Here is a 24,219-nt window from a genome sequence, read left to right on the forward strand (position 1 = left end):
TACTTAAAGTTAATAGTAAATCTAGTTTCCATCAGGAATTTCTTGTAAGTGAATTCCCTACTATTCAATGCCAAAAAAAATCGTTGCTTAAATCACCCAATTTCACTTAAGCATAATAATTAACAACCACTCGTAACGCTTTGTATACTATTACATAAGCTACCTCATTTACACCATACATCATATCTTAAGTTTGACTTTTAACAATTGAAACTAATCAAATTAAGGACGTTTGGTCCTTTTTTATTAACATAATATAATATCGTTTTTATATTTTGTTAAATCTTAACATTTAGTTAATCCTAATGATTAACGACACATGGGTGTTTAAGAGATCAGTTAAGTTATTAAAAATAAAACCCCTATACGTATATTAATTCCATGAGATATCAGACAATAATATTTGTTTATTGTCCTTCAAAATTTCCAGTGCAAGTCCAATCTAGATAACACCAAGCAGTAATAAGGTATATCACTAGACTTATCCAAAATGTGTGCATTTAAATAAACAGTAGGATCAAATTTAATGGCAATGTCAATTAATACATATGGCTTGGTATACTAGTTGATTAGGGTTATATTTTTTAATAACGGGATTACAGGTGTTTGGTCTGTGCTAGGCATCATCAGATCTACTTGTTTTTTTACCAATAAAATGAGAAAAACAGAAAAACAACTCTACATCATACGTTAAGGGTAGAAATTAAAAATTTTAAAATGGGACTGAGATTAGTTATTACATATTAAATATATCCTATCACGGTTTTGCAAGAACTCTTGACAATTTAAATTCGAATAATCTCTATATGTTTAATACGAGATGAATCGATTAACCTTAAGTTCAGATAATAGCAAGCGGTGATCAGGCATACCAGACATTTCTATCACACACGTGTGTATGTACGTATAAACAAATAGCAGGATCATATTTGATGATATCGTGAATTAAAATAATAGATGTCTGCATTCTTTTACTAGCTGATAAGGGTTATATTGTTTTTTTTTAATACACTCGTGAGAATAATAGAGCCTAGATTATATGTTAATAAAATATTGACGTCAGCACCAAAAAATAGATAATCAAAGTGAGGTGAAAAGCGTAATTTTTTTTTCTGAAATTCCTGTAAATGCTTGAAGATGCGTGTTATCTTTGAATTTTTTGGGAAAAAAATGAAAGCTGTTAAATATTCAAGGGATATTTTAACTTATTTTTAACTTGAAATCCAATCTTACTTCCAAAAAAGGGACTGTATAGATAACAATATAAGCCGGATTTGTTCGGATTTATTAGAAACTTAATTAGTAAAAAACAGATTAAAAAATTACCTTAATTATTTTAAAATTGCCTAAAATGGCAACTGACTATTCCAGGCAGAAACTTCTTTCAGGCAATTCCTTGGAAACAACTGATGCATCAATTGCCTGGAAATGCCTGAAAATGACTCCCGATAGTATCAACTTCATGATCCTATCACTAAAAAATGATTGAAACTACTTTAAAATGGCCTTAAATACCTAAAAAAGTTGCCACGCAATTTCCTGTTAGAAATTAATGCTTTAATTACCTGGAAGTTCCGGAAAATCTTTCCTGGTAGTATCTATAGCCTGGACGTATCAAAACATGATTTAAATTAATTCAAAAATTGCCTGAAATTCCTAAGATAATTGCTGTGACTACTTAGAATTCAAGTGACTATTCTAGGCAGTTGAAACATCTTCAATACAATTTCTTGCAAGAAATTGATGCCTTAAGTGCCTGGAGGTACTGGAAAATGACTGCCGATTTTATCAACTGTCTGGACGTACCAAAAAATGATTTAAATTAATTTAAAATAGCCTAGAAAAGTTGCCTCAACTATTTGGAATTCAAATGCCTATTCCAGGCAATTTCCTGCAGATGCTTCAACTACCTGAAAATGGCAATAGATTAAAAAAAATAAACACTTTCATAAAAAAAATTGATTTTAATTATTTCAAAATTGCCTCAAATGCCTGAAAAAATTAACTTAACTAATTGGAACTCAAGTGATTATTCCAGGCAGTTGAAACTTTTGTCAATTATTGCCTCGAAGAAACTCATGCATCAATGGCCTGGAAATACCGAAAAAAGACTCCTGATAGTATCAACGTCCTGACCCTATCACTAAAAAATGATTGAAACTACTTTAAAATAGCCTCGAATGCCTAGAAAAGTTGCCTTAACTATTTTGAATTTAAGTGACTATTCTAGGCAGTTTAGATCTCCTCCATACAATTTCGTACAAAAAATTGATGCTTTAAGTGCCCGGAAGTACTGGAAAATTACTGCCGATAGTATCAACTGCATGGACGTACCATAAAAAATGATTTAAATTACTTTAAAATTGCCTTAATGCCTAGAAAATTTACCTTAACTACTTAGAATGCAAGTGACTATTCCAGGCAGTTGAAACATCTTCAAAATTCAAACATTCTTGCAAGATATTGATAATGCTTTAAGTGCCTGGAAGTACTGGAACATGACTGCCGATAGTGTCAACTGCCTGGACGTACCAAAAAATGATTTAAATTACTTTAAAATTGCCTTAAATGCCTAGAAAAGTTGCCTCAACTATTTAGTATTCAAGTAACTATTCCAGGCAATTGGAATATATTACAGGCAATTTTCTGTTGATCCTTCAGCTACCTGAAAATGGCCATAGATTAAAAAGAATATATTTTCATAAAAAAATTGATTTTAATTATTTTAAAATATCCTTTTATGCCTGAAAAAGTTAACATAACTAGTTGGATTTTAAGTGACTATTTCAGGTAGTTGAAACTTTTGTCAGGCAGTTCCCTGGAAAAAACTGATACATCAATTGCCTGGAAGTGCCGAAAAATGACTCCCGATAGTATCAACTTCATGATTCTATCACTAAAAAATGATTGAAACTACTTTAAAATGGCCTTAAATGTCTAGAAAAATTACCTTAACTATTTTGAATTTAAGTGACTATTCCCGGCAGTTAAAACTTCTTCCACGCAATTTCCTGTAAGAAATTAATGCTTCAACTGCTTGAAAGTATCAAAAACTGATTCCTGATAGTCTCAATAGCCTGAACGTATCAAAACATGATTTAAATTATTTTAAAAATTGCCTCAAATTCCTAGGATAATTGCTATAACTACTTAGAATTTTAGTGACTATTCTAGGCAGTTGAAACATCTTTCATACAATATCTTGCAAGAAATTGATGAGGCTTTAAGTGCCTTGATATACTGGAAAATGACTGCCGATAGTATCAACTGCCTGGACGTAACAAAAAAATATTTAAATTACTTTAAAATTGCCTTAGATGCCTAGAAAAGTTGCCTCAACTATTTTGAATTTAAGTGACTATTCCAGGCGATTGAAACAACTTCCAGGTAATTTCCTGTTGATGCTTCAACTACCTGAAAATGGCGATAGAAAAAAAAACATTTTCATAAAAAAATTGATTTTAATTATTTAAAAATTGCCTTAAATGCCTGGAAAAGTTAACTTAACTAGTTAGAACTCAAGTGGTTATTCCAGGCAGTTGAAACTTCTGTCAGGCAATTTCCTCGAAGAAACTCATGCATCAATTGCCTGGAAATACCGAAAAGAGACTCCTGATAGTTAGGGTCAGGACCCTATCACTAAAAAATGATTGAAACTATTTTAAAATAGCCTCAAATGCCTAGAAAACTTGCCACAACTATTTTAAATTTAAGTGACTATTCCAGGCAGTTGAGATATCTTCCATACGATTTCTTGCAAGAAATTGATGCTTTAAGTGCCTGGAAATACTGGAAAATTAATGCCGATAGTATCAACTGCCTAAGCGTACCAAAAAATGATTTAAATTACTTTAAAATTGCCTTAAATGCCTAGAAAAGTTATATTAATTACTTAGAATTCAAGTGACTATTCCAGGTAATTGAAACATCTTCCAGGCAATTTCCTATTGATGCTTCAACTACCTGAAAATGGCGATAGATAAAAAAAAAACATTTTCATAAAAAAAATTGATTTTAATTATTTAAAAATTGCCTTTAATGCCTGGAAAAGTTAACTTAATTAGTTGGAACTCAAGTGGTTATTCCAGGTAGTTTAAATGTTTTCCACGCAATTTTCCTTAAAAAAATTGATGCCTAAACTACCGGAAACTGACTTCTGCTAGTATCAAATTTCTGAACCTATCACTAAAAAATGATTGAAACTACTTTAAAATAGTCTCAAATGCCTAGAAAAGTTACCTTAACTATTTTGAATTTAAGTGACTATTCCCGGCAATTAAAACTTCTTTTACGCAATTTTCTGTAAGAAATTAATGCTTAAACTGCCTGGAAGTTCCGGAAAATGAGTTCCGATAGTATCAACAGCCTGGACGTATAAAAACATGATTTAAATTAATTCAAAAATTGCCTCAAATTCCTAGGATAATTGCTATAACTACTTAGAATTCAAGTGACTATTCCAGGCAGTTGAAACATCTTCCAGACAATGCCTTCCAAAAAATTGATGATGCTTTAAATGCCTGAAAGTACTGGAAACTAACTGCCGATAGTATCAACTGCCTGGGCGTACCAAAAAATGATTTAAATTACTTTAAAATTGCTTAAAATATCTTGAAAAGTTGTTTTAACTACTTAGAATATAAGTGACTATTCCAGGCAGTTGAAACTTTTTCCAGGCAACTCCTTGCAAAAAACTGATGCTTCAATTGCCTTAAATTTCTAGGATAATTGCTATAACTACTTAGAATTCAAATGACTATTCTAAGCAGTTAAAACATCTTCCATGCAATGTCTTGTCATCTCAATGTCAAGAAATTAATGCTTTGAGTGCCGGGAAATACTAAAAAATTAATGCCGATAGTATCAACTGCCTGGACAAACAAAAAAATGATTTAAAATCGCCTTAAATTCCTAGAAAAGTTGCCTCAGCTATTTAGAATTAAAGTGACTATTCCAGGCAATTGAAACATCTTCCAGGCAATTTCCTGTTGATGCTTCAACTACCTGAAAATGGCGATAGATTAAAAAAAAACATTTTCACAAAAAAAAAATGATTTTTCATTATTTTAAAATTGCCCTAAATGCCTGGAAAAGTTAACTTAACTAGTTGGAACTCAAGTGACTATTCCAGGCAGTTGAAACTTCGTCCACGCAATCTCCTGTAAGAAATTAATGCTTCAACTGCCTGGAAGTTTCGGAAAATGAGTTAAATTAAACAAAACATGATTTAAATTAATTCAAAAATTGCCTCAAATTCCTAAGATAATTGTTATAACTACTGAAAATTTAAGTGGTTATTCCAGGTAGTTTAAAGGTTTGCCACGCAATTCTCCTTTAAAAAATTGATGCCTAAACTACCTGGAATTACCGGAAACTGACTCCTGATAGTATCAACTTTCTGAACTTATCACTAAAAAATGATTGAAACCAGTTTAAAATAGTCTCAAATGCCTAGAAAAGTTATCTTAACTATTTTGATTTTAAGTGACTATTCCCGGCAATTAAAACTTCTTTTACGCAATTTTCTGTAAGAAATTAATGCTTCAACTGCCTGGAAGTTCCGGAAAATGAGTCCCGATAGCAGCAACAGCCTGGACGTATAAAAACGTGATTTAAATTAATTCAAAAATCGCCTCAAATTCCTAGGATAATTGCTATAACTACTTAGAATTCAAGTGACTAATCCAGGTAGTTGAAACATCTTCCGGACAATGCCTTCCAAAAAATTGATGATGCTTTAAATGCCTGAAAGTACTGGAAACTAACTGCCGATAGTATCAACTGCCTGGGCGTACCAAAAAATGATTTAAATTACTTTAAAATTGCTTAAAATATCTTGAAAAGTTGTTTTAACTACTTAGAATATAAGTGACTATTCTAGGCAGTTAAAACTTTTTCCAGGCAACTCCTTGCAAAAAACTGATGCTTCAATTGCCTGGAAGTACCAAAAAATAACCCCTGATAGTATTAACTACCAAGACATACCAAAAATAATTTAAGTTACTTCAAAATGGAATAAAGTTACTTCATATTTAAAGTTTAAGTGACTATTTGAGGTAATTAAAACTGCTTCTAGGAAATGTCCTGTAAGAACTTAATGCATCAACAGCCTGGAGGTACTGGAAAATGACTCTTGATAGTAACAACTGCCTGGACCTGCCAAAAAACTATTTAAATTTCTTTAAAATTGCCTTAAATAGATAGATTTAAAAAAAAAACATTTTCATAAAAATAAATTGATTTTAATTATTTTAAAATTGCCTTAAATGCCTGAAAAAGGTAACTTAACTAGTTGGAACTCAAGTGATTATTCCAGGCAATTGAAACTTCTATCAGGCAATTTCCTGGAAAGAGCTGATGCATCAATTGCCTGAAAGTGCCGGAAAATTACTCCCGATAGTATCAACTTCCTGGCCCTATCACTAAAAAATTATTGAAACTAGTTCAAACTGGCCTAAATACCTAGAAAAGTTGCCTCAAGTATTTAAAATTCAAGTAACTATTCGAGGCAATTGGAAAATATTCCAGGCAATTTTCTGTTGATGCTTCAACTGCCTGGAAATGGCGATAAATTTCAAAAAAATATTTTTATGAAAAAAAATAATTTTTTCTTGATTCTGATGAATGTTGTTTGATTTTAACTTCGGTTTGTTATAAAATCTGATTTAAGAATTAAATTCTTTGAAAAAAAAAGAATAAAGCTATAAGACCAAAATGAGAAAATATTCTTTATTCCTTAAAGTTTCTATCACATGGAAAAAATTCAAAAAAATTAATTCCAATGCCTGGAAGATAATTCCAGGGGTCAAAAGTCTGAAACATATAAAAACTGACTTTTAAAAAAAAATGAAAAATTGGTCCAAGAGCCTTTGACATATAGAAAACGCCTTAACTTATACTGGGAAAATCAATAAATGCCTGGAAGAAAATCTTGAATTTTTTAAAAAAACTGTAAACTTATTGAATAAAAAAATTCCTGAAACTCTTTAGAAAGATCAAAAAGGAATCAGATTAATTGATTGGCCTGCAAGAACTTTAGATTTAACACCCTTGGACTATTTTTTTATGGGATCAACATATTATTAACACACAGCGTTAAATCCATATAATTAAGTCCATTTATTTGCCTAGGTTCCTTTTTCTATAAATCATAATGTTCCTTTTACACTTTATTACTCGACCCCAAAATCGATCAATAGAAATCGAACAAAAAAAATAAATAACGTTATAAGAACTACGTCCTGCTCCTTTCTCCGTTAAAATTTACAGTTTTCTTCAATATTTGCCCTTATAGTCGCAAAACTCGTTAGCCTAGTTTGCGCCTTAAGTTATTAAATGAATAAATTTGATTTTCAGCTCCTTGCAGATGCAATTGCCGATTTATTTGAAGTGCAATAATTATGTTAGAAATGAAATTAAAAATTCAATTTTGAACCAAATTTATTTACGTTTTAGCAGGTCAGCATCAGTCACAAATAAGAGGAAAATGCAAGGAAAATCTCTGGAATACTTATTTTTTTTCATAATTTGAACAATTGTTGCTAAAGATATTTCATTCCTTGTGAATCTAAGAACACTATCTAGAAATTCATGGATCTCATAGTTAAATTGATACAAATTTAAGAAATCAAGTTAAATATTTGTTTCGCTACTATAGCCTTGTTAGGCTAGTTTTCTTTTAACTTATTAAATGAACGAGAATTCAGATTTTCAGCGTCTTGCAAACGCAACCTCCGATTTACTTATCTATTTAAGAAATAAAACAAAAAATTTCTTTTAAGACGAATTTTATTCTCATTAATATTCGCGTTTGATCATATCGCTTAATTTTTCTCCTAACATCATACATGGGCCATTCGGGTGGTTTACCACGTATGAGGGAAAAATGCTAGCGTCTGCAACCCTTAATTTTTTAATTCCATATACCCGGCAGTTGGAATCGACTACGGCACCCTTTGAAGGATCTGGACCCATCCGGTTTGTTCCTAAAATAGCAAAAAAAATTAAGTTTTTTAGTTTTATTGCATATTTAAAGGTCCAATTAGGCAAATTTTGATTTTTGGGTATTTGAAATATTTCCTACTTGTTTTGTACCAGAGCCATCGTGTCATTCGCGTATCGTAAGTTTGATCCTTTTTTTTTCAAATAATCCATTTTCCGTTTATGGATTTCCCTTCTATTTGTAAGTGTACTTAATTCTTGTTGTAAAGGGCTTTTATGATATATATAAGATGTTTCAGGATACCTATCTCACTCAGGATACTCTATTGTCCTGTGTCAAAAACTTTTGTGATGTACTCATAATCTTTTTTCAATAATTTGTCGTAAATTCATAAATTCCTGTTCTGTGAGACCGAGGTTGGATGTAATTCTGTAAAGGTTCCTGTATGTTCCCACATTCATATGTAGCTCCCTTTTTCTGTAAACTAACTTACGTCCATCTTACAACCAGATCAAGTGCTATCAAAGAATTAAGGTCAAGTTTATTATCAAGAACCTGCAGTATCTGATTTCTGACATTTTTACTATAAAAATGTATAGAAGCTGATTTAATTGGCTCCGATGGTGTCATTGGCGTATAAATAATTATTGAATATTTCCAAAGACTTAATGTTGAAGAATAAGTCTAAGAATACTGCCTCGGGGTACCCCTTAAATAAGATCTAATAAGTCGGACATGGAGCCTACTTTTTCTTGGATAAAAAGGATTTTATTACCATTAAAACCAAGAAAGTACGTTAGTATGTCAGAGGCCTTCGTAAAGTCTAGGAACATTTAAACAGTCTTCAAATTAGCGAAGAAATAGTCCATACTTGCAGTGGAGTCGTAGGTTAAGGTATTTTTTTTTTCATTTAATTTTTTTTTATAATTTTGTTTATTTAAACGTCGTCAATAACAAAATGTAAATAAACAAAATAAAATAAAATAAAAAAAACAATAATAATAAATATAGGGTTTATTTGATATGAAATCAAACCCTGGAGCACCCTGGTATATCTGATACCAATTTTAAACCTTTTACCCCGTGATGATGGACACCACTGTGTCAGAAACATGTGAATTTTAAATCACTTAATGTTTAATAAATAAGTCGAGGGAGACCGCAGGATTTTTATTTTACCTTAATTTTCAAATTGTTATATGTGCCACTCAATATATCATCATTTATGCATGATAGTTGAGCAACTACATCCCTCCTTTATATTTTCAAAAATTCTGCCTGTACCAGACCCTTAAATAAGCATATTGTTCCAGGCATTTAAAATAAGAGATTTTGATTTTTCCAGGCATTTGACTGGAAATGTATTTATTTTTTATTTAAAAAAATCTTACTGAACCTTATGACAGAATCACTTATTCCCTGAAGAAGCCAATATATTTAGCGAAACATCGGTCAATTGAAATATATTTAGACTCTTACCTATTGAACCAGACCAATCTGTAAAATGATTGCATCATTTAAGGAAAATAATAAAAAAAATCCAAATTTTGGAAGATAATTATAAGGAAACTAGGGGTTTGTCTTTCTTTATTTACTTGCTGATTCTTGCCCCTTATAAAGCCCTTTTATGCTTCTTTTTCTCTTTTTGAATCAAATGAGACTAATCATAAGAATTTTAATTTCTAAGATGGCATGTTTGAAAATCAATCTTGGGGTCAAAAAAAGCCAAAATTAGGAATTTTCAGACCGCTGTAATTCCTACATGTCTTTTCTTCATATCCTGGTATTTTTATACTGCAACTGTAGTAAGTTCGTTTTCAGAAAAGAAAGTTTCACATAAATGTCTTTGTCTAAACTTTGGCACGTAATTGTGAGAAAAACATGTATTTTTTCATTATAATTCTAATGCCTATTATATATACTGTCCTTTCTTAATTTAATAAGACTCTCCAGGAAGTTGTACCTACTCTTTTTTTTTTTTTTTAACGCCTATTGTATCTAAACTAATTTGTATATATTAAAAGCCATAGCTCCTGTAGTTTTGAGATCTAACTCATTTATTACTCACCTTGTTGATGATTATCAGGAATAGTAAGATGCCTAATATAGCAATACCAATACGCTTTCGACTTATATTGATGGTGAGAACAAGCAGACAGGGGTCGATCTATAAATCTAGCCCCGACCTCTTTAAATGCCTTCGCTTCGATTAATTTTAACGTCAACTGTATCCCTTGATATAATTTTTCCACGTCCTTTTCCTCGGCGAGTGTACTGAAAAAAACTTAATAAAACCCACAAAAAATATAACCCTTAGTAAGACATACTTTACGTCAATCAAGGGATAATTAAAAGGGTCGTTGCTCTTCACCTTAATACTACCCTTAGAATCAGGAAACAGTAAAATAGTCTGAAGGGTAAACGATCTGCTTGCCTCGTCGTCACTGTTATTCCAAATGGCATTCCAAGTCTCATTGTCATAATTGAAAGTAGTTTTATAATAATCCCCGGAAAGGTACGTCATTTCGATTTCTAAATCTGGCTGCACACTACCCTAAAAATTACCAGAAGCTTACTTTCATTACACTTTTCCGTATAACAGACCTACTTCTTCTAAGGCAGAAAAAAACACCCCTTCACTCCCAGTCGAAGTATATGCTCCAAACCCTCTAAGATACTCAGAAATCTTCTCTACCTGGCTCTTCACCACACTGGGATCTGAGTAATTAGTCAAAAAGTACATCCCAAACATCCCCGGCTGATCATTCAATATTCCTACATCCAAATCCTGGATCACTGGAATACCCACTTTCTCCAAATGTTCCCTTGGACCCACTCCACTTAGTTGCAAAATATGGGGAGAAGCAACAGCACCAGCTGACAATATCACTTCTTTGGAAGCCCTTGCTTCATAGAGTTTTCCATGTTTGGTAAACTGGACTGCTTCAGCAGTTTTAGTAGATGGATTAATAAGGATTTTTGTGACATAACTGTGGATGGAGACGATCAAGTTGGATCTGTGTAAAGCTGGTTCTACGTAAGCACGTCCAGCATCCCAGCGCTGACCTTTATGTACTGCGGCTTGCGAAATTGATGCTCCAAAGGTGTTTCTTCCGTTGTAATCTATGGAGGGATACCCGAATTCTTGGAGGGCATTCACAAAGAGCTTTGTTGTATATCTAATACATTAATAGTAATATTATGTACTTTTCCATGTTGATTGATATATTTTACCTGTTAGTAGGATAGTATTCGAAATGAACAGGTCCACCCTTTCCATGGTATTCATAATCCACTTGTACATCCTGGATATTTTTAAAGAAGTTTTCCATTTTAAGAAAGTAAGGCAGTACGTCCTTATAAGACCATCCAGGGTTGCCGTTGGCTGCCCAATTGTCGTAACTGGATGCGGTTCCTCTGGAGTAAACCAAGCCGTTTATTAGTGAGGTTCCTCCTATGCCTTTGCCTCTGGGGTATGCACAGACTTTATCCAACATGCCTAAAAAGCAGGTTTATTAGATTATTTTTTTGCAAATTATGGAGTAGGTGTGGAAAAAGGAGGATACGAATAAGTTTTTTTTTCTGGATAGTTAAGATGCGGAATATTCGGTAAATAAGACATTTTCCAGGCATAAGAATTGTGAATTTGTGATATTGGAAAATGTATTTTTCTTGTGAATCTTATTATATATTTATTAATTACTATATTGCAATAGTTGCAGTTATAGTAATTTTGTATTTTATTCCAGGCATTAAAAGTAAATATTGTTTGTCTTTTCCAGAATTTTACGATAATTTTTTCGGATATTCGGGGTTCCAGGTTTTTGAAATACATTTTTAAAAACCTTCCAAATATTAAAAAACAAAATTTTGTTTTCTCGGTTTTATGTGTATAAGGCATTCGGGGTATTTTTTTGTAGTCTTATTCCAGGCATTGTATTTTTTCACTTTTTCAAAAATTAATCAAAATTTTTTTTCCTGATTTCCAGATTTTTCGAATAAATTTTTTAATTATTTTCCAGGCAATTCAGGTTATTTATTCATGTCTTACGGGCATTTTGAAACCATTTTTCAGTTTACTGTAAACTGATTTTTTTAGGGATTTTTTATAAAAATTTTTCCAGGTTTTTAGAAACGAAGATTAATCCATAATTTTTGGACTAACCATACTTCATAGGCTTTTCTAAAGCACTTCCATAAATCTTTCTAAGCTTTAGTACAAATTTTTGAATTTATTCCAGAAATGTCAATTAACGCTTGATTGCACGGTGCTTAAGAAGAATATCTTATTTGCAGGTGACCACTGCGATAAAAATCTAAAATCTCAAAAACTAATGACAATATTCGTATGAAATAAATAGCAGAATATTCTATAGAATATTTTATACCAATGTTCTTTTGAGTACAAAGTAGTCCGACAAACGGTTTTGGACATAAAGACATTTTTGTGTGGAATGTCTGTTCTAAAAGTAAGCCTTACTTTAAAGTCCTAAATTTCGAGAACTTACAGGAATATTCTTATAGAACGAAAACAAGAATATTCGCTACGAATATTATCTTAGGTTTAAGTAAGTTTTAAATAAGATTTTATTCCAGGCATTAAAAGGAAATAATATTTGTCTTCCAAGGAGCAATTTTTTTCCATTTTTTCAGATTTTTCGAAAAGTTTTCTAAATGTTTCTATTTTATTCCAGGCATTTAAAATTAATTTTTTAAAACGTTTCAAATATTACAAAAAAATTATATTTTCTTAGTTTTAAAAAATACTTTTAACCCATTTCAGGCATTTGGAATATTTGTTTTGTTCTTTTATTCCAGGCATTGTATTTTTTGTGTTTCTTAAATTAATTTCCTTTCCATTTTTCAGATATCACGAATAACTTTTTTAAATATTTTCCAGGCATTTCAGCTTATTTTTGCATATGTTCCGCGAATTTTAAAACCATTTTTCATGTGTTTCAGTCTAGTGCAGTGAATTTTTTGGAAATATTTAAAATTTAATTTTTTACAAGTTTTTAGAACCATTTTCTATGGGTCCTCTTTCTAACTGAGGCATTTGAAGTGAATTTAAGTTCCTTCCGGGTTCCATTTACAGTCATGATTTTCCCAGGATTTTAGAATTAAAAAAAAATATATTATTCCAAGATTTTGGACCAAGCATATTCCAGGCACTTCCATATATCTCAAGTGGTTTTTTTTCTAGGCTTTGATACGAATTTTTACATTTATGTAAGTAAGAAATGTCAAGTAATTTTTGATTTTATGGTGCCTAAGAAGAATATCCTATTTGCAGGTGACCACTGTGTATAAAAACCAAAATCTCAACAACTTACAGGAATATTCTTATAAAACAAAAACAAAAATATTCTTAAGAATATTCTGTACGAATATTATCTTAGGTTCAAATGGGTTTGACTAATAGTTTTAAAAATATTGGCAATTTTTGAATAGTGGAGCTTAAGTACAACGTCTTATCAAGGTAGCCATATAGTTTGAAATTCAAAATCTCAAACACTAATAAAAGTGTGGTTATGAAAAGAACGGCAAAATACTCTGCAGAATATTCTTTATCAAAGTTCTTTTGAGTCCAAGATAGTCCGACAAAGAATTTTAAAAATAATGGCTATAGCAAAGGACGTTGGATCTAAAAGTGACTACTCACTTTAAAGTCCAAAATCTCAAAGACTTACGGGAATATTTTTATAAAATAAAAACAGGAATCTTCAATATAATATTCCCTATGAATTTTATTTTAGGCTTAAATAAGTTTGACTAATAGTTTTGAAAATATTGGCAATTTTTTAATAGTGGACAGAATGCCTTATCCAAAGGTGACCACGTACTTCAAAATCCAAAATTTCAAAAACTAATGACAATATTCCTATGAAACAAATAGCAGAATATTCTGCAGAATATTTTATTCCGATGCTCTTTTGAGTACAAAGTAGTCCGACAAACGGTTTTGGACATAATGACTTTTTTGTGTGGCTATAGCTAAGAATGTCTGTTCTAAAAGTAAGCCTCACTTTAAAGTCCTAAATCTCAAGAACTTATTAACTTAGAACCTACGAACATTCTCTTAGGTTTAAGTAAGTTTTAAATAAGATTTTATTCCAGGCATTGAAGGTAAATAATATTTGTCTTCCAAGGAGCCATTTTTTTCCAATTTTTTCAGATTTTTCGAACAATTTTCTAAATGTTTCAATTTTATTCCAGGCATTTAAGATAAATTTTTTAAAACCTTCTAGATATTAGAAAAAAATACAATTTTCCAGTTTAAAAAAATACTTTTAACCCATTTTAGGTATTCGGAGTATTTGTTTTGTCGTTTTATTCCAGGCATTGTATTTTTCGTTTTTTAAATTTATTTCCTTTCCGTTTCTTGTTTTCTTTGTCTAGTGTAGTGATTTTTTGAGAAATTTTGTATAATATTTTATTTTTTATAAGTTCTTAGATCGATTTTTTATGGAGCCTCTTTCTAAATCCTACTGGAGCTTTTAACATTTGCTCCAGGCATTTTCCAGGATTTAAGAATTTTTTTTTTAAATATTATTAAGATTTTGGACTAATCCAGGCACTTCCACATATCTGAAGTGTTTTTTCTTTCATGCTTTGATACGAATTTTTATTTTTATGTAAGTAACAAATATTGCCTACGAATACGAATATTGTCTACAAAAAATTCAAAATCTCAAACACCAATAAAAGTGTGGTTATGAAATTAACGGCAAAATACTCTGCAGAATATTCTATCTCAATGTTCTTTTGAGTCCAAGATAGTCCGACAAAGAATTTTGGAAATAATGGCTATAGCAAAGGACGTTGGATTTTAAAGTGATTACTCACTTTAAAGTCCGAAATCTCAAAAACTTACGGGAATATTCTTATAAAATAAAAACAGGAATCTTTAATATAATATTCCCTATGAATTTTATTTTGGGCTTAAATAAGTTTGACTAATAGTTTTGAAAATATTGGCAATTGTTCAGTAGTGGACAGAATGCCTTATCTAAAGGTGACCACGTACTTTAAAATCCAAAATCTCAAAAACTAATAAGAATATTCTTATGAGACAAACGGTAAAATATGCTGCAGAATATTTTATAACAATGCGCTTTTAAGTTCAACATAGTCCGACAAATAATCTTTGATATAATGACAACTTTGAATAGCAGAGGACCTAAATGTGACAACGCACTATAAAGTCCGAAATCTCAAAAAATTGCAGGGATATTTTTATGAAACAAAAACAAGAATATTCTATATAAACATAATATTAAAGATTCGTATCAAAATATTTAATTCCTTTTGGAAATATACTTAAAATAGCTAAACAAATAAAATTTTTTAAAATATTTCCAGGCAATTTAGGATATCAAAAAACCTTATGTATTAATATGCTTATTCTAAAATTTGAACGAATTTTAATTAAACTCATGACTAATACCCAAGTTTGACCAAAGCCTTACCACTAACCTTGACAAGCATATTTCTGCGGTACCGACCGATAACCCCAATTAAATTCATTTAAAAGGACAACCGCTCCGGCATTTCCAGGCATCCTCACGAAATCGTTGGCAAATCCACCGGCTTCCAATAAAAGAACTTTGAATCTTCGCACTTCGGATAGGCGACCTGCCAGCACCGATCCAGTCGATCCAGATCCGATTATTATGAAGTCATAGGTACCAAAATCTAAAGGGAAAATAGCATTCAGGTCTGGACAACAAAGGTGCGGTAATTAATGCAATAACTTAAATTTAAGTTAAAATAAAAAAGACAGAATCGTCTATTAGTATTGTTTTTTACCGCACTTAATAAGGTCATTTGCCAAACGTGTATAGAGCTCTCCAGAAAATGTTGCAGTATACTTTGAAATAGTTTTTTAAGTAAAATTTGTATAGTACTTACCGTGAATTGTGTCATTTTCTGGCAAGTACTCCCTGGCATCGCTAGGATACTGAAAAGAGTCAGCAATCTGGGAATATTCTGTTACTAGTTTATCGTAGTAAATAATTTTCCTGAAATCTACTTTACTGGATCCTACATCTCTCAAAGCTAAAACAGAGATTAAGAAAAATAGGAGTGACATTTTTAAACTTTCGTGCAAATGCCTTCTAACGTCTAAGTAATATTAAAATAATTTAATCTTTTTAAATACATTCAGTTATATTATTAAAAAGTGGTTGTTCAAATGATACCGGATTGCTTATCTAAAAATTGTTAATGGCAGCTTTTATGATCGCGTTTTAATGTTTACTAACAAGTAAGATTATAATAATCACAAAAAAGCTACAATTTACTAAAAAGGTATTAAAGCGTTTTATTGTTAAAAAAAATTAACAAGATTTGTTTTTTTATGGTTACTTATATCGTTTTAGTGAGTTTTTTCGTTCAACTAGTTAGAATAAAAAATTAAAAAATATTTTTTTTTGGTTTTATATATTTAATATAATTTTATATAATTTTGTTTGAGTTTGAAGCCGAGGATAAAAAATGATTTTTTTCTGGATTGTCTTATGCTCTTATTCCCTTAAAAAAATTTTTTTTTAAACATTATTTGTTATCTCCTTACCATGTATATTTTTAAGAAAATGCTGAAATAGGTGTCAAATGAAATTACGCAGAGAATATGTATGCAAATTTTCATAGTTGTATTTGGACTAGTTTTTGAGTTAGGGCCTTTTTGTGGAATTTTTTGAAAAAAAAAATATTTTTTTAAACCTTATTTTTTTCTCCGCCTCACGTATATTTTGAAAAAAATGCCGAAATAGGTGTCAAGTGAAATTATTCAGAGAATATGTATAAATATTTTCAAAATTGAATGTGGGTTAATTTTTGAGTTATGGGCTTTTTGTGGAATTTTTTGAAAAAAAAATATTTTTTTTTAAACATTATTTTTTTTCTCTGACTCATGCATATTTTCTAGAAAACGCCGAAATAGGTGTCAAATAAAATTATTCAGAGAATATACAGTGCCGGCCAAAAGTAGAGAAACTTTTAATTTATTTTCTAATTTAATAATCTATTCAAAAATTTTTGTGACACCATGTATTAAAAATATTTATCTTAGACTAAGCCATAAATTCATACCAAAACAGTTTGAATATTTATCACAGGAATGTAAATAGTAAACAATGTTTTTTTTTACTTGAGGACATAAATAGAGAAACTTTTTGTATTAAATATTTTAAATTAAATAGGTCTCGTTTGAAGCAGTTCGTTTTCGATTGTGAAGATGCCTATTTAGTATTAAAATGCCTCGAGGTATAAATTTATCTGAACAGATAAAAAAACTTATAATTGAGAAGCACAATGTAGTAGTGAAAGAAGTAACAATCGCTAGAGAACTTGATCTTCATAAAAGTGTCTTTTTTAAACAAATCAAATTGTGGCAAACTAGAGGCACTACTGCCAGCATCTCTAAGCCAGGTAGACCCAAAAAAACAACATCTGCAACTGACAAGCTAATTAGACGATGTTCTATAAGAAATCAATTTTTCTCCGCCGAAGATATAAAAAAGGCATATCCCAGCATTTCCCATTCAGTTCGATCTATTCGAAGACGTTTATGTCACGCCAATTTAAAAGCCAGGAGACCGGTAAAAAAACCTTTCATTTCAACGAAAAATAGACAAATTTGTTTAAGATTCGCAAAAGAACACTTACATTGGACCTAAAATCAATGGAAAAACATTTTATGGTCAGATGATATGAGATGGGTTAGACGTCCCGAGAATGAAAAATTCAACCCAAAGTACACTATTCCCACAATCAAACATGGAGGCGGTAATGTGTTGGTGTGGGGATGTTTTTCCGGGCATGGCGTTGGTCCACTCGTGAGAATAGGATCATGAATAGCCAATATTATCTAAACATCTTAAGGAATAATATGCTTCCCTACGCCGAGGATAATTTGTCGTTAATTTGGAAATTCCAGCATGATAACGACCCCAAGCACACTTCTAAGATTGTTAAAAATTTCCTAACCTCTCAACAAATTCAAGTTCTGAAGTGGCCAGCTCAAAGTCCAGATTTAAATCCCATCGAGAACTTGTGGGAGCACCTAGACAAAAAAGTTCGACAAAAAAATCCGAATAAGTTCCGAAATAAAGACGATGAATGAATTATTCCAAGTCCTAAAAGAAGCATGGGGTGAAATTTCCGGAGATATTATACACAATCTTCTTGAATCTATCTATGCCAAGACGGTGTAGTGAAGTTGTGAAGAATAACGGTTATGCCACAAAGTATTAGTGTGCTTTTATCCACATTTTGTATTATAACATAATTATGTCATAAAAATAAAAAGTTTCTCCATTTCTGTCCTTAGAGAAAATACATTTTGTTTTCATATTTTGTAATAAATTATTTGTTTTCAATTTTTTTTTCTAATTATTTTCGTCACTACTAGATATAACCATAAACATTATTTACAATTACTTCGAAATAGTTTTAATAAGAAAAAAATAAAAATATTAAAAGTTTCTCTACTTTTGGCCGGCACTGTATATTTTCAAGAAAATGCCAAAATATTCAAACAAAATTATTCAGAGAATATGTATGCAAATTTTCAAAATTGTATTTGGGTTAGTTTTTGAGTTATGGGCTTTTTGTAGAATTTTAGGAAAAAAAATTTTTTTTTTTATAGAGTTTTTTTTCTCCACATCAAGTATATTTTTAAAAAACGCCGAAATAGGTGTCAAATTAAATTATTCAGAGAATACGTATGCAAATTTTCAAAACTGTGTATGAACTAATTTTGGAATTTTGGACATTGTGTGGATTTTTTTAGAAAAAAAAATTATATTTTTTAAACATTATTTTTTCTCTCCGCCTTATGTATATTTTCAAGAAAACGCTAAAATAGGTGTCAAATAAAATTGTTCGGAGAATATTTATGCAAATTGTCAAAATTGTATTTAAACTAGTTTTTGAGTTATGGACGTTTTATGGAATTTTTGGGAAAAAATTATTTTTTTTTAATTATTACTTTTTTTCTCCACCTCATGAATATTTTTTAGAAAATTTCCGAAATAGGTGTCTAATAAAATTATATAAAGAACATGTATGCAAATTTTCAATATTGTATCTAAACTAATTTTGGATTTTTGGACATTTTGTAGAATTTTTTGGAAAAAAATTAAAAATTTTTTAAACAATTTTTTTTTTCTTCGCCTTATGTACATTTTTAAGAAATCGCTGAAATAGGTATCTAATGAAATACTTCAAAGAACATGTGTGGAAATTTTCAAGTTTGTATTTGATCTAGTTTTTGAGTTATGGACATTTGGTGGAATTTTTTGGAAATTTTTTTTTTGACAAAATATTTTTTAGAAAAAAAAATTTTTTTTTTCAATATTATTTTTTCTCACCGCTTTATGTCTATTTGCAAGAAAACGCTAAAACAGGTGTCAAATGAAATTACTCGGAGAATATTTGTGCAAATTTTCAAAACTGTGTTTGGACTAGTTTTGGAATTATGGACATTTTGTGGAATTTTTTAGAAAAAAAAATTTTTTTTTTTCAATGTTATTTTTTCTCACCGCCTTATGTCTATTTGCAAGAAAACGCTGAATTAGGTGTCAAATGAAATTATTCAAAGATCATGTATGCAAATTTTCAAAACTGTGTTTGCACTAGTTTTGGAATTATGGACATTTTGTGGAATTTAAAAAAAAAAATTATTTTTTTTCAATATTATTTTTTCCCACTGCCTTATGTACATTTTCAAGAAAATGCTGAAATAGGTGTCAAATCAAATTATTCAGAGAATATGTATGCAAATTTTCAAAACTGTGTTTGGACTAGTTTTGGAATTATGGACATTTTGTGGAATTTTTTAGAAAAAAAATTATTTTTTTTTATTTATTATTTTTTCTCACCGCCTTATGTACATTTTCAAGAAAACGCTGAAATAGGTGTCAAATGGAATTATTTAGAGAATATGTGTGCAAATTTTCAAATTTGTATTTGAGCTAGTTTTTGAGTTATCGGCTTTTTCTGGAATTTAAAAAAGAAAAAAATATTTTTTTTAAACATTATTTTTTTTTCTCTGCCTCATGTATATTTTTAAGAAAACGCTGAAACAGGTGTTAAATGAAATTATTCAGGGAATATGTATGCAAATTTTCAAAATTATATTTGGACTAGTTTTAGATTTGTGAACATTTTGTGGAATTTTTTGGAAAAAAAAACTATTGTCCTTAAACATCATTATTTTTTAAGTGCTCTTATTCCCTTACTTCTGATCAAATTCCCCTATAAGTAAGCTGCTGGTATAGTTATTTCAATACCGTAGAATTTTTTACAAAGATATCATTTAACTATGTCATTAAGACAAAACCACTTCAATACTTATATACTATGACAAATATGTATATTCTAAATGCTATTTATTCAACACTTGTAACACTTTAAATTAGATTTGTTTGTCAATTTAAAGTTTTCATGCTTAAACCACCTTAAAAACTCACCATCACAAGCCTCATTAAAAAAACACAAAACAAAAAACAACTTAAAATACATGCTTAAACACCAAATGCTTCACAAATAAAATGACTACAACTAAACAAAACTGGTTATTATAGTACCTTTTCGATACTGATTACGCGTACTGAATTTCTAAGCGTATTTGGTTTTCAAATTTCTTTTCGCTCGAAAACATCGGGGATTTATTAATATTAAAAAAAGTGCAAGGCTAGAGATAATTTTAATCATATGTAGCAAATATTAGGATAAAATACTAAAAATGCATACATTTTATCACACAATATATTAAGTGGTTATTTGATGGTTGAAGGCTTTTATAATTAGCATTTTAGGCTTAAGCAAATTCTAAGTAATTTGTGGAGCCCACTGGAACCACCAGTAAAAAATATTGTGACATTTTAAATATGGGCATAAAATAATATAAGGAATAGAAAGATATGTAGGAAACCATAACACCCAAAAAATTATTATACTCTTTTAGAACGATAAGTGTAAAATACAAAGCAGAAAACTCCATTTGGACTGTTGCTTTTTAATAATGTACGAAAGCAGTATAATACCGGATATCCTCCAAGTGAGTTAGACAGATATTAAAGTCTCCCCAGACATCCAAGGGAGAGCAAATAAGCTTTTTTTTTATTAAAAGACTCTCGTTGGACAAATGTGTCGGACAGGAAATATTCAATATGGCTCGGGCAATAAAAAAAATAAATAAAGAAAAATCTGAATCTGGGGGATTTTTTTAATTAAAAAATTGGACCTGACGTTAATTAGCATGGGACAATTTTTAAGGGATTTTCAATTTAATTTTAGAGTTAGTGAAATAATTTAGTGAACCAATGAGTTTTTCTAATTTGTTTAGGACACAGGTGTATAGGTGGCTGTGAGATAAGAGCCATTATACAACATGAATACCGCGGTTCCGCTTGGAACTTTTGGCTAAATGAGGTCGACACAAAACCATTAAAAAAAAATTGCCACGTATGTTTTGGCATAATGAATGTACACAGTTGCAGTAGACTGAACGTAACAAATATCTTCACTTATTTGCGTCCAGTCGCTGATATGCAGAAGAAACAAATTTTTATAAACTACCTGGATATAGTTGTGCTTTGACCAAAGTAAGCACTTTTTGTCCAATAGGGCGATAGAGCAGAAGAGTGTCTTTATTTATTTCTTTTGACATTAGTATGATAAAACTTAGTAACGTTAATGTCTCAAGTCCTATTAAAGCGTAAATGGAGTGAGCAGGTTTAGAATCCAGAAATTAAAAACTTTTTTTTTAACCTTTTTTTAAGGTGTCGAAGTTTATTTACGTCTTTTTCAAAGCTGTTTACTGTAAATAAGCTTTTTTGTCGGTTGCATATATACTAATAGCAACAGAACAATATATGTAACAAACATATAATATTTGAACAAACATAGCATAAATCACACATAATAGACGATAACTTCTCTTTAATCTTCTCAGACATTTATTATCTATATGCCAAGTTATTATTCACTAAATTAAAAAATTTCCATAAAGCTGTTAATCCGACCAATTGTTAGAACCAAATATGTTTCTAAAAATTCTTGTTAAAGATTATCTTACTAAATCCAAATATTGCATTTTTTTTATTTTGGGTAAATGGTATCAATAAAATAAATGTGCAATCTACACATAAAACATAAAAATTAAGTTATTACACCAGATTAAAAAAAGATAATTAAATTAGCCTGGTAATTATACTGGTTATTTATAGTGCGATATCAAAAAAAATATTGAAACCTATTATCTAAAATTCTTTAAATAAGATTTTAATTAAATTGAACATATACTTTAAATTGTCTGGTATAACATAGAAAATTACTGTAATATATAGAAATTTAATTTGTAAAAACTATACCAATAATGATGTTCACTATTACGACAGAATACTTTGAAATGCCTGGAAGAAACTGAAAAATGACTCCAAGAAGATCTTTTAATATTTTCAAAACATACCTGGAATAAAACATCATATTTCTCCATATACCTGGCACAGAGAGGAAATGAGTTTAAGTATCTGGAATAAAATGGGAAACCTATTCTTGCATAGGATAACATTTTCATTACATTCACAGAAAGTGAAGACTAAGGGTGCAACATACAAATTTAAACATTTGTCGTATTTTTTTTGTTTCTTCAGCCAAGTTTTTTCTAATGCAAATGTTTTATTTCAAATGCGTGGAAAGAAAATCTTAAATGTGAAAAGTAACTCGACATACCTGAAGTAAATTGTTAAATTTCTCCACATGCTTGGCATATTAAATGGTTAGCATCACATAAAAATCCTATTCTCAATATCTTATTTACAATTCTGCGTATGCCTTCTTTTTAAATAGATGGAAATTAGGATAATTGAATTATTTGCGCTATGCCAAGCCCACGCGCGAATTATAAAACTCAACATGTGAAAACTCTTGATTCTACTAAAAAATTTGTTTTTTGGAGAAGATAGTATCATCTGCATATTTGTATTCTAATTTTTGATTAAATTGAGAGAAAATGAAAAATGGAAAACATTCTTTATACTTCAAGCATGTGGAATGAAGTAGAAAATGATGAATGATGACATCTCATCTATGCCCCATTCCATGATCCCTGGACTATGTAAAAAATTACTTTAAAAAGTCTAGAGATACAAAAAATTGACCAACTCTTTGTATCTTTTTTTTATTTTATTGCAACAAGGGTAGCTTTGTCATCATACGTATATTAAACGAAATATTTTTCGAAAGTCATTTTTAATATAGTTTGCCTATTCGTGTAAATATATTTATTTGATCATTTAGAAAGTCAATTATGTAATAGAAAGGTAGGTTATTTTTAATTACAATTATTTTAAGTTTGATTTATTATGGAAGCTTTGACTGTCAAGAAAATCATGAACCATATATAAAATTAAATTCTTAACAGGTCAATAAAAATAAAAACCTATTTAAATATTCCAGGCATTCGAATTTGAATCAATTATTTCCTGGAATATTAAAAAAATTGTCCCAAAAGCATGGAATACAAAAGCGTGGAATAAAATCAAAAATGATTATTTAATTATTTTACAAATTTAAAATAATTATTGATTTCATTCCACGCTTTGAAGTAATTTTTTGAAATATTTAAGGCATGTGAAATTCCTATAAACTAAACAATAAAAATTATTTTAAGTTCCTGGAATATGAAAATAATGCCGTCAAAAGCGTGGTCTGAAATTTAAAAAAATATTTATAATTATCAGTAATTATTTTAATACTTCATAATTGTTAAATAATTTTTTATTTTATGCTTATTGTATTTTTTTTTAATTTTAATATAGTTTTCCAAGCCTAAAATAATTTTAGATTTTTGTAAATTTTTTCAAATATTTCAGGTATTTGAAATCATTTTTATTCTTCAATTTATTTAAATTTCAAATGTTTGAATTATTAAGAAAATGTCTCCAAAAGCGTTGAATATATATACCTGGATTCTATTTTATGCTTTTGGGGCTTTTTTTTTAAATATTCCAGGCATTTGAAACAATTTTTATTCTTCAATTTATATAAATTTTACGTAATTATTGATTTTATTCCACGACTTTGGAGTAATTTTTTAAAATATTTCAGGCATGTGAAGTTTGAATAACTTAAATAATAAAACTTAATACAAATTCCTGGAATATTAAAAAAATTGCCCCAAAAGCATGGAATACAAAAGCGTGGAATAAAATCAAAAATTATTTTACAATATATAATCAATGATTATTTTAATATTCTACAAATTT

The 24,219-nt window shown here is 29.8% G+C and overlaps 2 protein-coding genes across 3 annotated transcripts in view; one reads left to right on the forward strand and one right to left on the reverse strand.

Moving 5' to 3' along the window:
- The window catches only part of LOC126740165 (uncharacterized), a 35,495-nt gene extending 14,950 nt beyond the window's left edge, over positions 1-20,545 (reverse strand). The window contains exons 1-8 of the mRNA XM_050446093.1: positions 20,419-20,545; positions 15,854-16,000; positions 15,419-15,637; positions 11,177-11,441; positions 10,551-11,121; positions 10,270-10,496; positions 10,011-10,216; positions 7,801-7,985 (exon numbers count right to left, since the gene is read on the reverse strand). Of these exons, the coding sequence (XP_050302050.1) occupies positions 7,801-7,985; positions 10,011-10,216; positions 10,270-10,496; positions 10,551-11,121; positions 11,177-11,441; positions 15,419-15,637; positions 15,854-16,000; positions 20,419-20,470 (1,872 nt within the window). The 5' untranslated portion in view covers positions 20,471-20,545. The remainder of the gene's footprint in view (positions 1-7,800; positions 7,986-10,010; positions 10,217-10,269; positions 10,497-10,550; positions 11,122-11,176; positions 11,442-15,418; positions 15,638-15,853; positions 16,001-20,418) is intronic.
- The window catches only part of LOC126740436 (TWiK family of potassium channels protein 7), a 375,063-nt gene that overhangs the window by 94,345 nt on the left and 256,499 nt on the right, over positions 1-24,219 (forward strand). The gene's annotated exons all lie outside the window — the stretch shown is intronic.

This window comes from Anthonomus grandis, chromosome 9 (genome assembly GCF_022605725.1).
Source record: "Anthonomus grandis grandis chromosome 9, icAntGran1.3, whole genome shotgun sequence".
NCBI lineage: Eukaryota > Metazoa > Arthropoda > Insecta > Coleoptera > Curculionidae > Anthonomus > Anthonomus grandis.